A 13375-nucleotide genomic window follows, 5' to 3' on the forward strand; every position below is an offset into this window, starting at 1 on the left:
AGCATACTTTTATTGCCATGATCAAGCTTGGGGAGTGACTTGTTGTTGTTGGAAATTAATGACATGATTGTTCTCCAATCAAACTGTGTAGTATCATTCCCCTCTCTGTCTGCTTCTTTCCTCAGAAAAACAGCAAGGAACTTCAACCAGCCCATGTGCAAGGCAGCCAAAGTCACCATTGTGGAGGTACATGTCACATCTTGACGCTTGGGGATTGGCATAGCTTTATATTCAAGTATTAATTCTAAATATTTAAAGTTAGACATTTTAGCATTAGATTTAGTATGATGAAATCGCTATACCTTTAATTAATTAAGGAACTGGCCCCTCAGCTCTTTTTTTCTAGGAATTCTGACAAAACCATTTATTTTATTTTATTAGTATTTTGGGACAAGGATTATATTTCTACCCTAACACCAACCGACAGCTTGATAGGTGAGGAGATATTGTAACAGTAAAACATTTAGTCACTTATGGTCTTAGTATTCTCTTCTACTTGCAACCCAATAAAGCTACCTTGGCATTTAGAGGTTGTAGTGCCACCTGACATCAATCTAGGATTTAGTCTATTTCAACAGAATCCATCTATTATGATGTACAACACGTCATACCAACTCTCACTGACCATGAGCCCTGAGTAGGACAGGGTTAGCGCTCCAACAAACTGTTAAATAATGTCTGGAGAAGAGCGTCTGCTAAATGACTAAATGTAATAATGTCCCTCAACATACAAGAGGGTTTGGATTTGGAGGACTTTTAAGCCTGTCCACTATCTTTCTTTCTTCTCTCTTTTTCTCTCTTCCCTTCTCCTTTGTCATTACATTTACTCTTCTTTGCAGCAATAAGTTGAAATTGGGCAGCCTGTAAGTCTTTATTATCAGACATATCCGACCTGTGGTGGTTTGTTGCAGGCTGTCTGTCGTTCTGTGTCAGGATCATCACCGCACTTTCAATTAAGAGACAAAGTCAGAGTGGGTCAAAGAGAGACCACTAAATAAATAAAGAGATACTGAGAGAGACAGTGAATCTGAGAGAGACGGAGAGATTGGGTGGGGGGGAATAGCGACATGGAGAGAGAGAGAGTGGAGATTCAGACCACTGAGGTAATCTCTTGTCATTAATCATTGACTTCAGCGTTCAACCTTTAAAACACATCTGAGGCATCTGGTGTTGTGTGTGTATTTGTGTGTGTTTGAATAACCCATCTCTTTGATGGAGCTACTGTACAGAAGCTTAGACAGGTAATTGGTTATTAGAAATAATAATTAGTTTTTTTTTTTGGGATGAAAGCAAATTACATTTAGAATGGGACTAGTGAACCAAAGCCCTGAAAGTGGAAAGTTAAAGGTAATGTAGAGATATTTCATTTTAGTCAGTTTGTTTGAAATAATGTGTGTCATCCCCTGAGCTTGTTGGATTTTGCAAACATCTTCTTGGGTCTTCTTTTGATCTTCAAATGTATGTTCCCTCCTCCCCCATCATTCACATGCAGACACACTCACTTTAAACATCTCACATGGTGTTCTTCCCCAAAACAAACCAAAATATTTCAAGAAACGTATTTTCTGCTCGGATGTTTTTTGCCAGGTTAATTTCATGTTTGTCTGATGTCGTTTTGCACATCAATAGATCTTGATTCTATAGTTACACTGAAGCCACCATAAGATGTTCTTTATCAAACATTGTATATAAATGGGTCTTATATTAATTAATAGCCTTCTGTACAACTCCGTGTTTTAGTGCTCTTTGTCTGTTTGAACTGTTTGAGAGAGAGGGAACATAACAATGTTTTCAGTGGCTGACCTTCAAATTCCTGACTTTTTGAATTTGAGTTAAAAAAATATATATATAGAGAGAGAGATTGGGAAGGGGGGCCCTACCATACAGCTTACCTTATTGTAAGGCCCCACTTTCTCCCAACACCTCCTCCTGACACCCATAGTCTGCGACGCCTGCTCCACGGCAAAATGTGTAGAATCTAAGCAAACCCACCTGAGGTGGTTTGTAAACACCAAATGCCGAAAACGTTACCCAATTGACAGCTGCGTTACACCACAGCGGGAGCTATAGTCACCCATAGTGCTCAACGTTCAGGACGTGCACCATTCTTCCCTGTCTGTGTACATTGTGCAACCTTACATATCATTTAAATGTCCCCTATAGGGTTCCCATCTGTCCAGCCAGCCTAATTACACTGATCTCAAATGTGTCAATATTGACTGTACCTAGCCATTAGTAATCTCATTCACTGTCTTACATTGTACAAAGCTGTTTAAGAAGGATCTATAACCACTGTTTGACCAGCTGTAATGGAAATGATCCTGCCTTCTTAAATACATCCTAATGGTTATCAGTTTTTTCTTAGAAAATAATGAGTGGTGACGGCAATCCATAGACCGTGATTAATATTCCAGGTTAGAAGTCGGTAGGTAAGACAACCAAAACTGCTTTTCTGAAAAATGGCAAATAGGATTAAGTTGCTATGCAACAAGATTCAGCAGCTTAATTGCTAAATACGGCATGGCATCACCCAGCACCATCTCTTTCCCTTTCCGTATCCTTATCCCTGAGTAACACTCAGGAAAACTGTCATTTCATTTTTGTGCCTTATTTTATTTTATTCTGACTGTATATATTTATATATTTTTCTCTCTTTTTAGTGTTTTATTGTAATTATGTGGAAGGAGGACATTGCAAAATAAGAATGTCATTGTACAGAGTAGCTTTGTTAACTGTACACATGACAATAAATATCTTGAATCTTATCACAGGTATGCAGAGAGAAAGGGACTGAGGGAAAGAGAGCAGCCCAGTGCACTCTGGGATAGGGCTCGCCATGCTTGAAGGTCAGGTTTTAGCATGCTGCGTTTCTGCTGTGTCAGAGTTGTCCTACTTTTCACATCAGAGCTTGGATATAAATGACATCTGTTGACTTGGGCTGCTCTTTCTGGTCCTGGAAGGGTTGGGAAGGCTCTTGACTATGTCACATTGCTTCTCCAATTGACATGGTGGATTGGTGCACTGCTTAGAGGAACCAAATTGCAGCTTGTGTCAATGTTCCCTGGTTAAGGGGAACCTGCTTGGGTCACTGACAGCGTCAACTCGGCATGATCTAGCTCCTAAACACATACATGCAAACATATTGTGGTAAAAGGTATCAGAGAAACTGCAGAATTCAAGTTTGACCTTAACAACAGATAGTCAGATGGTCAGTGTGGTTAATCTCACCCAGTACTTCTCCTAAAACACAATGTGAATTTAATTAGCTGTACACTGAACAAAGACTAACAAAAGAGTATTTCTATGAAGTGTGATATTGTTTGGTGTACTGTAGTTGACATTTATTTTGACATATATTTGACATATATTTATTTATCCAGGTTATTCAGGTTTTTTGCTCCTGGCATAACGATCCTGGGATGAGGAGGGAAAATAAACCCTCACCTCAGTATGTGTTTGAACAGAGGTATGTGAAGGTGGGGGTTTAGACGGACATTTGAGCTCAAACGGAAACCGGTGACCTTCATATGTTATGATCAGGGAACGTGACTTTGTATTGCAGCAACGCAACACGCCCTTGTCACATGTGGAACAGGGAAGAGGCACGCGTTTGTGTGTTGCGCGTGCATGTGGATCGTTGTGCTCCTGCCTTTCATGTATTCATTGATGAGAAGTGAAAGCTGTGCCTCGATCTTGATGTTTTGACCTATAGATGAGATCAGAGCTGGAATATACTGAGGGTATATAGTGAGTCAAACACACACACATGCACACACACACACACACACATTGTTGACAAAGCTATGAGTGAAATGTGCTTTTACCCTGTAAAAGACACATATACAAAGTCAATGACACATTCACATTATAGGCATACACCCACACATAAGCTCAGAGAGAACCCACACAAACACAATTGTGCTCCAACGCAAATGCATACATCACACATGTGCACACACATTCATTCTCACCGTGGTTTAATACACAAGTTCCATCATAGTGCATCTGTTTGAGATGTATCGGTTGTGACAAGGCGCAAGGCCAAAAAAAGAACAAACTGATAAAAAAAGGTTGCTGCTTGGCCCTGGGGCATTTGGTTTTTGTCTTTGACCCCCTGTCTGCTCACTTCATGCCCCCTTCTGCTTTTATTGAGGTGAAAATGCTACCATAGCTGAACAGTCTGCTTGTGAGTGCACACATGATTGTAAGTGTGCACCCTTCTTTGTGTGTGTGTGTGTGTCTCTCGTGAATGTGTCTTTATTTGCCTTCTGAGCCTTTATGCAGGCTATGCCAGTCAGGCGAAACGCACTACTGTTCACACACAGCAGCACCTTTTCAGAACACTACGGTAAGAATACAGGATTTAGAATGTCGGGCCTGAACAAAGTAAGATCAAGCATAACCTACCTAGGAACACCAGAGAATCAATAGATACCCTTGGAAATGATGTGGTAGACACACATTGGATTTGATTCGATCCAGAAAAAAAAACGGTCTACTTCTAAATAATGTTGTGTATTAATAGTTCAGAGGAACGGTAAGGGCAAGTTGTGAGAGTTAGTGGACTCTGTGTGTGACTCTGTTTTCACTGCAGAGCCTCCGATTTCTCCCATCAAGGAGGGAGAAAAGAGTGAATAACAGAAAAGAGTCCAAATCACTTTACTGCCCCAAGCTACCCAAACCCCTGTATCCATGACAACGTTCAGACGTCATCCACTCTCAGCCATTGGCGCCTTTCATTCGGCGACAAGTGCTGAGAAAGAAAGCTGAGATTCGGTGGAATTCATTTTGTCTGTAATGGCAGTCTGCGCTGTATGTGTAGGAAGAAAAGAAACAGACTTTTGTTACAGGAGATTGAAGTCGAACATACCGGAGAGAGGGAGGCACGTAATCACTCTTATGAGCCTTATTGTGAAGATATATCCTACCTGCTCTTTCCTCCTTCCTGCTCTTTCCTCCTTCCTGGATGGACTGCGGTCGATCTGGTCTCGTCTCAAGTGTTTTCCCTGTGGAGCCTTTCTGAGGAGGGGAGGATTTCTGCACTGTACTTATAGGGCTTATGTTACTCTTCCTTGAGCCTTTTGTTTGTCTCTCCCTGTCTTCCTGTCTCTCTCAATTTGTATATCATCTATTATTTTATGCAGAACACAAGACCGCGTGTGTGTGTGTGCGTGTGTGAGAGAGAGAATAACACAGGAAAATAACCTGTACACCAGGCTAATGGCAATGCTTTAGGCCTAATTCAACGACAACCACCCTAGATACTCTATGTCAGCCCATTTTACACTAGTCACATCGGCCCCACTTCCCTTCTTAAACCACCGCCCTCCATACGTGTTGTATTACAATGACAGAAATATCCCCAAATTCATCCCAGCACAAATATTGACCAGGTGTAATTAATTTAGCTGGCACAAACCTTGCATGATACAAATGTTCCTCCTTTGCCTGTCAAGGCTGAACTCTATTGCCTGCTGTCTTTGGCCGTCAGATAATTAAGCAGATGGGTTTCTACTTTAAGCAGACTTCCTAATCTGTCACGTCGAGATGAGAATGTGATGATGGCCAATGAGGATAGTGAGATTGGTTTCATGGTTTGTCGAATAAAACTCTAAACTTATTTTTTGAAGCCGTTTTCACCCTGAGCTAAATGTTTTACGCCCAAGAAGAAAGAAATAGCTTACCCCAGTTTTGACTTGATTTGGGGTTATTTGTCTGTTCACCTCCTGATTTTGGCTCCCTCGCCACCCAGAACCAGGCCCTCTATGATAGGTCGGGGACTTATGAGGTCCCGTATTAGTCTCAGGGCTGGGGGAAGGAGTCAGCTTAGCCCACTCTGGGAAGCAGTACCAGAAGCTTCTCCACAGGTGAACAATCCCTCTCCATGGGAGAGACTGGAACACTTAACCAAGCAGATGTTGCTCTAGGAGTAGTTTCTCTAGAATCACGATCCATCCACTATTTGCTCCAACAGGAGAACAACACCCATGACAGTGTAAAGGCGGTTTGTGGAAACTCTTTGTGTGAATGTGTGCGTTTCTCTAGGTGGAAGAGGTGGTGGATGTCGGGGTGTTTGCAGAGGAGGATATTCACATCCCCAGTATCTACGTCAACAGGATTGTCAAGGGGGACAGCTATGAGAAGAGAATTGAGGTATAGTCACCCTTTTCTTTACATTTGTTACAACAAATATTTTACAGTACAGCAACATATTAGCTTTACTCACAAGCATAATTTCTTAACTCAAGTGCAGTAAGGTTGGAGCGGTCAGTTACAATTAATAAAATTAATAAAGTAAATGAGATTGAATAAAAAGCCGTTTATACTGAAAAAAATGCTAGGTGCTGCAGCACACTGCATCATGCAGTGTGTCCCTGTTAAGGTAGAGCAGTAAATGTGTGTATATATAAAAACAATTCACTCACTCTTCCTCCCCTTCCCCTACTATCGTCAGAGACGCACAGTACAGAAGAGCCAGACAGAGAATCCCAAAGCGAAAAAGGACTCTGACATTGTACGAGAGCGCATCATCCGCAGGGCTGCTCTAGAGTTTGAGGACGGCATGTATGGTATCCTTTACGGGGGTCAGTTTCTCTCTGAATTATTAGTCACATCTAGGGCACAGATGTTTGTTCCCAGATAAGACATTTGAGGACCTCAAATGAAACATCGGTCATCTGAACACCTGATATTTGGCTCATCAGCCTGGGTTTCCTGAAAATCTCCTCTTACCCAACAGAATAGGCCAGTGGGCCATTAATACCATACATCTCGTTATGTCTGACATTTCATTCCCCGTTATTTGATCTGTTTTCCTGAATTTGTCCCAGGTGTTCCAGAATGCTTTATGTTCAAAAGCATATTTAATAGCAACAAAATACCTTTCAGTTTTTTTGGGTGTAGTTTGTTAAATCTGTCTGGTAAATGAGAAAGTGGAGGTTTATGGTCTTTGACAAAGCTCCTGCACAGCTAACCTGGGAATTGGCATCCCCATGCTGGCCAGCAACTTCATCAAGCCTGACATTACTGTCCACCTTCAAAGCGAAAATGGCATCCTGGGATTGGTAAGACATTTACACATGCTGCAAATACATTTTCCCCCTTAGGATAGGCCTCCATCCCCGATATTTTGAAACGTCTAAACAATAAGATATCGGAATACATTGTCTCTGAAACGGCATAAGGAGGGTTTTGTAGCGTAGCACACATACATGTGTAGCTTTAACCCTCCTCCTGAAATATGCTGAATGAATCACAGTACTAAGGGAGCCCTAAGATACACACTAAATCCACAAGGCACTCAGGGACAGGACCACTTCTGTTGAGAAAGAATGTTGCGCTTTGGCAAATACAACATTTGTGTTCATGCTGTTGCATGGATTATTGGTCTTGTGTTGTGGATTAATGCTGTAGTGTTGTATAAACTGAATTTTTGATATGCAAAGTTTCTTAAATGTTTCATTACTGTTAATGCTCTTGTGTTATGGGTTCGTGTTTTATGTTTTTTAAACATAATTATGTTTTATCTTTTGTTTGCTTCGCTAACGTTGTTTTTTGCACCTAAGGCCACCGTAGAATACACATTCATCTGGGGGGGTCAGATGGCTATGGCTGAGCGGTTAGGGAATCGGGCTATTAATCAGAAGGTTGCCGGTTCGATTCTGGCCGTGCAAAATGACGTTGTGTCCTTGGGCAAGGCACTTCACCCTACTTGCCTCGGAGGGAATGTCCCTGTACTTACTATAAGTCGCTCTGGATAAGAGCGTCTGCTAAATGACTAAATGTAAATTGTCACCTCACCGTTTTTTCCCTGCAGACATTATTTGTCTACACCGTTCTTTTGTGTGAATCAACAAAGGCTGCTCCTTCACTAGCATTGTCAAATCCATGTTGCTGACAGGTGTCCCATGGTCTGGGATATGCTAATGCATAATTTGTTATTGTCTTCAAATTATGAGTGTCAGGTTAAGAGAAGTGCTGTCAGAAGCTCTCCTCGCTCCCTCTGTCTCCTCCTCTCCTATACAAACATAATGACGATGATGTGAAAAGCGACGAAAAAGGTGTGACAAGCGGTGGTGATGATGATGATGATAGGTATTTCAGTGATTATGGTGTGTGACTTGTGCACCTTGTAGGGCCCCTACCCCACAGAGGAGGACGTGGATGCTGACCTCATCAACGCTGGTCAGTGTTTTTCTTGAGCACAAGACGATATATATTTTTTACATTGTCTGCTATCACTTTTATGGATTGGTAAAGTCACGCAGTACATCCCAAACCTACGATGCGTGTGTCTCTGTAGGTAAGGAGACTGTCAGTGTGCTGCCTGGGGCCTCCTACTTCTCTAGTGATGAGTCCTTTGCCATGATCAGAGGGTAAGAGATTAATCCGTCCCATCATTCATCCATCCATCCATCCAACTATCTAAGAACATTGGTAATACTAATACTAGTTCTGACCAAGGCTGCCACAATCCTTCATAACAAAGCTGAGAGAACCAGTCATCCACTGGAGATTTACAAACAGCTCCCCACTCTTGCTATCTCATCGGGATTTGCTTTATGTCTGAGCCCCTGCCTGTGAGTTGGTGTTGTGATCCACAGGGTTGCCAGGCCTGCCCATATCTCCCTGGTTCCCATTAATCCCCCATTGTGTGTGTCCCGACCCCCCATCCAGCATGCCTTCTACTTATCCACCCGTAGGAAAATCCAATACAACTCATAAATACTGCCTCGTAATGGCAACTGTGAAAGGGCAGCACAAAGCCACAGTGGTCGGTGTGAGTCATTAGACTGATGCCCTGTGTGTGTGTGTGTCCATGCAGTTGTGTTTATTGTTTAGTATGGTTGAAGTTTTGAGTCAGTGCATCCTTGTGTGGGTGTGTTCGTGCGGTCATACCGAAAAAATACAAATACCCGCATATGCCACAGGAAAACTATTCCGTGAGGTAAAGTCACATTTTTTGTGTCATGGGGGAAAGGATGTCTGCAGCTGCAGGCACAGTCCTGTTATTGTGACTATAGCATCACCCCCTACCTGGCATGGTTTTTATATTGTACCCACCTGTCTGCTCCAACCAGCTATGAGATCAGAGAGTTCCAATTAAATCTCTTTATGGCCAGGTCTAGGCAAGGTTGAGTAAAAGTTACACTGTATACTGTATTACTTCAGTATAAATACATGTTCATTTGGATTCATATGTAGTTTTTTTACTGACTTTATGTGAACAAAAATAATAAGCCTGTTTTCTCACAAAAGCAAAGTTTGTGGGGAGTAATAGCCATTTTCTGTACTTTTGAGGCATAAAGAAATGTGGAAATAACACTTACTATCCAGGAACCAAAATGGTGTTACATTGTGTTGATTGAATTATAGATTTATTGTTTGCTATTTTCTTAGGGGTCACGTAAACCTGACAATGCTGGGAGCCATGCAGGTGTCTAAGAATGGAGACCTCGCCAACTGGATGATCCCGGTATGTCCTTGTGCACACTCTTTCTCATAACGTTTATGTTCTGCATCCTCCCTGGTGTCAAGGGTTCAGGCTGTGAAGCCTGTGTAATGTCATTGGGACGCTTAGACACATTAGGTCCCTTTATGCCACCTGGACAGTGTTTGAATGCTGCAGTGTATCTAAATGTTGTTGCTGACACATTGCATCTCTTCATGGCTACAGTTTACCCTTTATCATGGATGCTTACAGCAGGTTAATGTGCCATGTCACCAATCATGTATAATCTCAGAATGGTACCAGGAACATCACAGCTTAAGTTCCCTGCACAGTCCTCAGACCTTAATATAGCATACTTTCAAAGAAATAGAACAAACTGTTTTCAGCATGAATACCATGCAGTCTGTAAGCAACTGAGTGATGTCACCAGTGTGTAACATCCCTGTCCAATGCGTCTGACACCTTAACCCAAATAATGTAGTTTTTGGAGGCAAAGGGGTGTCCAACGTGTAATATATTGATGTACCTAATAATCTGGTTAATGAGTGTGCTGTGTTAAAGTGTTTGTTTGCTTTTAGTGATGTCTAGGCATTATGCCAACTTGTCTGCTATATAGAATATAACTTGAGGTCTTAAAATGACTGAAACCTGTGTCTTAAGAATGGGTCTGTCACAGGTTAAACTTAAAAAGGTTTGATGAAGACCAAAATATGTGTGTGTGTGAATATTTATTGTAGTAGGATAAGGGACTTGGTTTTGGACAGTGATGACCCAACAAAAAAGGCTCTGGTTCTATCACCAAAATAATGTTTATTTTTATTAATTAAATGAAGAAAGGAAAGGGGTGTGGGCTACACAATGGGCATGAGCGGTCTCATAGTTAAATTGTGGGTGTTATAATTTTACGCCCAGTCACGTCATAACCACAATTCTGAAAAAACCTGGTGCCGACCCTTCCAACTTCAATAACTTCCGTCCTATGTCCAATCTACCTTTCATCTCCAAAATCCTGGAAAAAACAGTTGCCTCTCAACTCCATTCTCACCTATCCCACAATAACCTTTATGAACAGTTCCAGTCCGGTTTCCGCCCACTCCATAGCACTGAAACAGCACTTCTCAAAATCACTAACAATCTCCTCATGGCAGCTGATTCTGGACTATTAACCATCCTCATCCTCCTCGACCTGAGTGCAGCCTTTGACACCATCTGTCACACCACCCTCCTCAACAGGCTATCTTTGATCGGCATCACCCACACTCCGTTAAACTGGTTCACATCTTACCTTTCTGACCGCACTCAGTTCATCCAACTCAAGAGTTTTAAATCCACTCCCTCCTCTGTCACTTTAGGTGTGCCCCAGGGCTCTGTCCTGGGGCACACCTCGCAAATTCAACATTCACTTTCACTGTTATGCTGATGACACCCAGCTCTACCTTTCTACCAAACCCTCGTCCACTCTTCCGCCCACCTCCCTTACTGATTGCGTCACTGAAATAAGAATCTGGTTCACCCAAAAGGTCCTCAAATTACACAGTGTTAAAACCGAGGTTCTCCTCATTGGCACCAAATCCACTTTATCCAAAACCGACAGTTTTTTTCTTATTATTGACAACTCCTCCGTTTCGCCATCCCCCAAGGAGAGTCTGGGTGTCATCCTTGACAGCACACTTTCCTTTCAGCCCCACATCAATAATATCATCACTTTCTTCTGCGAAATATCAACCGTCTCCGCCCCTCCCTTACCCCCCACACTGCCGCCATTCTTGTCTCGTCACCTCCCGTTTAGATTATTGCAACCTTTTTGGCCTCCCTCAGAAGTCCCTCCATAAACTTCAACTGGTCCAGAATTCAGCTGCCCGCATTATAACCCGCACCCCCTCTATCCACCACATCACTCCTGTCCTTCAACAGCTCCACTGGCTCCCGGTCCAGTTTTGCATACAATACAAGATTCTTCTGTTTACATTTAAGGCCATCCACCACCTCACCCCCCCATATTTGTCTGATCTCCTCCAGAGTCCCACTACCTCCAGCTCCCTCAGATCCTCTTCCTCCATATACCTGTTAGTCCCCTCTGCCCGTCTCACCACCATGGGGAGTAGAGCATTCAGCCGCTCTGCTCCCCATCTCTGGAACTCACCACCACCCCAACTCAGAAATATTGATTAATTCTCCCATTTCAAATCACAACTCAAAACACATCTCTTTACTACTGCCTATTCCACGTAATTTCATTTGCACTGCTTCCTTCTGTTGTTTTAATGTTGTTGTATTTCAAATTTTTCTGCTGCTTTTAATGTTTTTTATATACCTCTGTACGGTGTCCTTGAGTGCCGAGAAAGGCGCCTTGGGAAAATTAAATGTATTATTATAAAGCACATAACATACACATAAATTAAAGTACGCTTATGAGGTTTATTAATCTTTATCACTTTGACTGGATGGATTGGGCAACATAACCACCCTCCACCTCTACAATTATGAAAATTAATCAAATTGAAAGATGATTTGTAAAGCATCAAATTGGTGATGGTTTATTTAGGACTAGGGTATGCAGTCGTATTCTGCTGCGATGATGTCAAAACCCAGCACTTTTAATAAGGGAAATGCAGATTAACATTATATGCTTGAGGGCTTTTAAATCTCTCTCTGAGTGATAAGTGTCAGTCCCCCACTCAGGCACAAGCATCTACAACAACCACTGCATTATAGATGATCACATTTGTGGACATAATGTTCTGTTTTGTTGCAGCTCTTCTACTCTTAGGAGAGGATTGTTGTTTTGGGAGAGGATTGTTGTTTGGGGACAAATTGCAGATTCTGCCTGGCCTATGATAGATTTTATACTTAGAATTTTATAGTATTGGATTTGTAGTCTGGTTTACGACGTTAGAGAAAGACTAAGGGCGGAGCAGCCAAGCACTGCTGACTCATATTCTATAAATGTTGTTTAATTCACCATGGCATACTCTTGAATCATACTCCAGACCCAGCCAGAACACCCCTACCTACAATATTTTGTCTTGACACTGAGAGACACATTTGACAGGAAGCCAACTTCCCTGGAGGACACAGACCATTGCCCTTACTGAGACGTTCTGATGAGTTCTGCCAACCGTACCCCCCAAGAATTCTTCATATTAGATTTATGTAGGAGAGGGTGTTTGGATGCAAACTCTTGTTGGGAGTGTTGAATGTTTGTAGTTCTGTAGGGATTGCGTGGCCATGATGGGCACCTCTCAGCCTTCTTCTTCCGGTCTTGTGCTCTTACACAGTGTGTGTCTGGCTGGCTGGTTCTTACCGTGTTCATGGTTCATTAAAATGTTGTTGTGCAGCGCTGTGTGTTTTTTGTGTGTCTGAATGTTAAACTGTCAGGAAGGGGGAATGTGAATTACGGCTCCATCTAGAAAATATGGAGCTATGCCCCATGCGGGAGGGTTGTAAGATAAGTGTCTGGCCTTCAAATGCGTCTTTTCTGTCATTATATACTGTTTTCCCAATATACATAGAGGAGAGGGGGGAAAGGGGTAGCTATAGGGAGGTTGGGTTGTCTGGTAGCTTTGGGAGAAGTTGAGGTAAAAGTGAACACAAGTTCTGTTCTTGTGTTTTTGATCTGCAGGATGAACAGTTTGTCACTCTCAAAAAGAGAATGAAAATGAGTATTTCTTTGGAGCAGTTTGTTGGGGAATTATTCTATACTAGTGCAGTGTCTGTGATGACCGTGCCCGTGATGCAGCCGATGATTAAGATGTTGGTTAGTTAATTCGGTGTTAACTTAATTGGAGTTTGTGCCCACGGGTGAAACTTTTTCACAGTTTGATTAGAGATATTACTGTGCACCCACATAGATATCAGTAAACACATTCATTACTGTTCGACCTGCAGTCAACAGCAGTTGCTTGTTAGTCCTGTTGCCGCTTC

General features: G+C 42.2%; 1 protein-coding gene across 2 annotated transcripts in view; it reads left to right on the forward strand.

The window, feature by feature from the left end:
• oxct1a (3-oxoacid CoA transferase 1a) overlaps nucleotides 1–13375 on the forward strand; it is a 34949-nt gene that overhangs the window by 9077 nt on the left and 12497 nt on the right. For both annotated transcript variants that reach the window (XM_062454737.1, XM_062454738.1), the window contains 7 exons: nucleotides 126–186; nucleotides 6046–6153; nucleotides 6455–6569; nucleotides 6970–7064; nucleotides 8136–8184; nucleotides 8303–8375; nucleotides 9400–9475. In XM_062454737.1, the coding sequence (XP_062310721.1) occupies nucleotides 126–186; nucleotides 6046–6153; nucleotides 6455–6569; nucleotides 6970–7064; nucleotides 8136–8184; nucleotides 8303–8375; nucleotides 9400–9475 (577 nt within the window). The remainder of the gene's footprint in view (nucleotides 1–125; nucleotides 187–6045; nucleotides 6154–6454; nucleotides 6570–6969; nucleotides 7065–8135; nucleotides 8185–8302; nucleotides 8376–9399; nucleotides 9476–13375) is intronic.

Source organism: Osmerus eperlanus, chromosome 28, assembly GCF_963692335.1.
Source record: "Osmerus eperlanus chromosome 28, fOsmEpe2.1, whole genome shotgun sequence".
NCBI lineage: Eukaryota > Metazoa > Chordata > Actinopteri > Osmeriformes > Osmeridae > Osmerus > Osmerus eperlanus.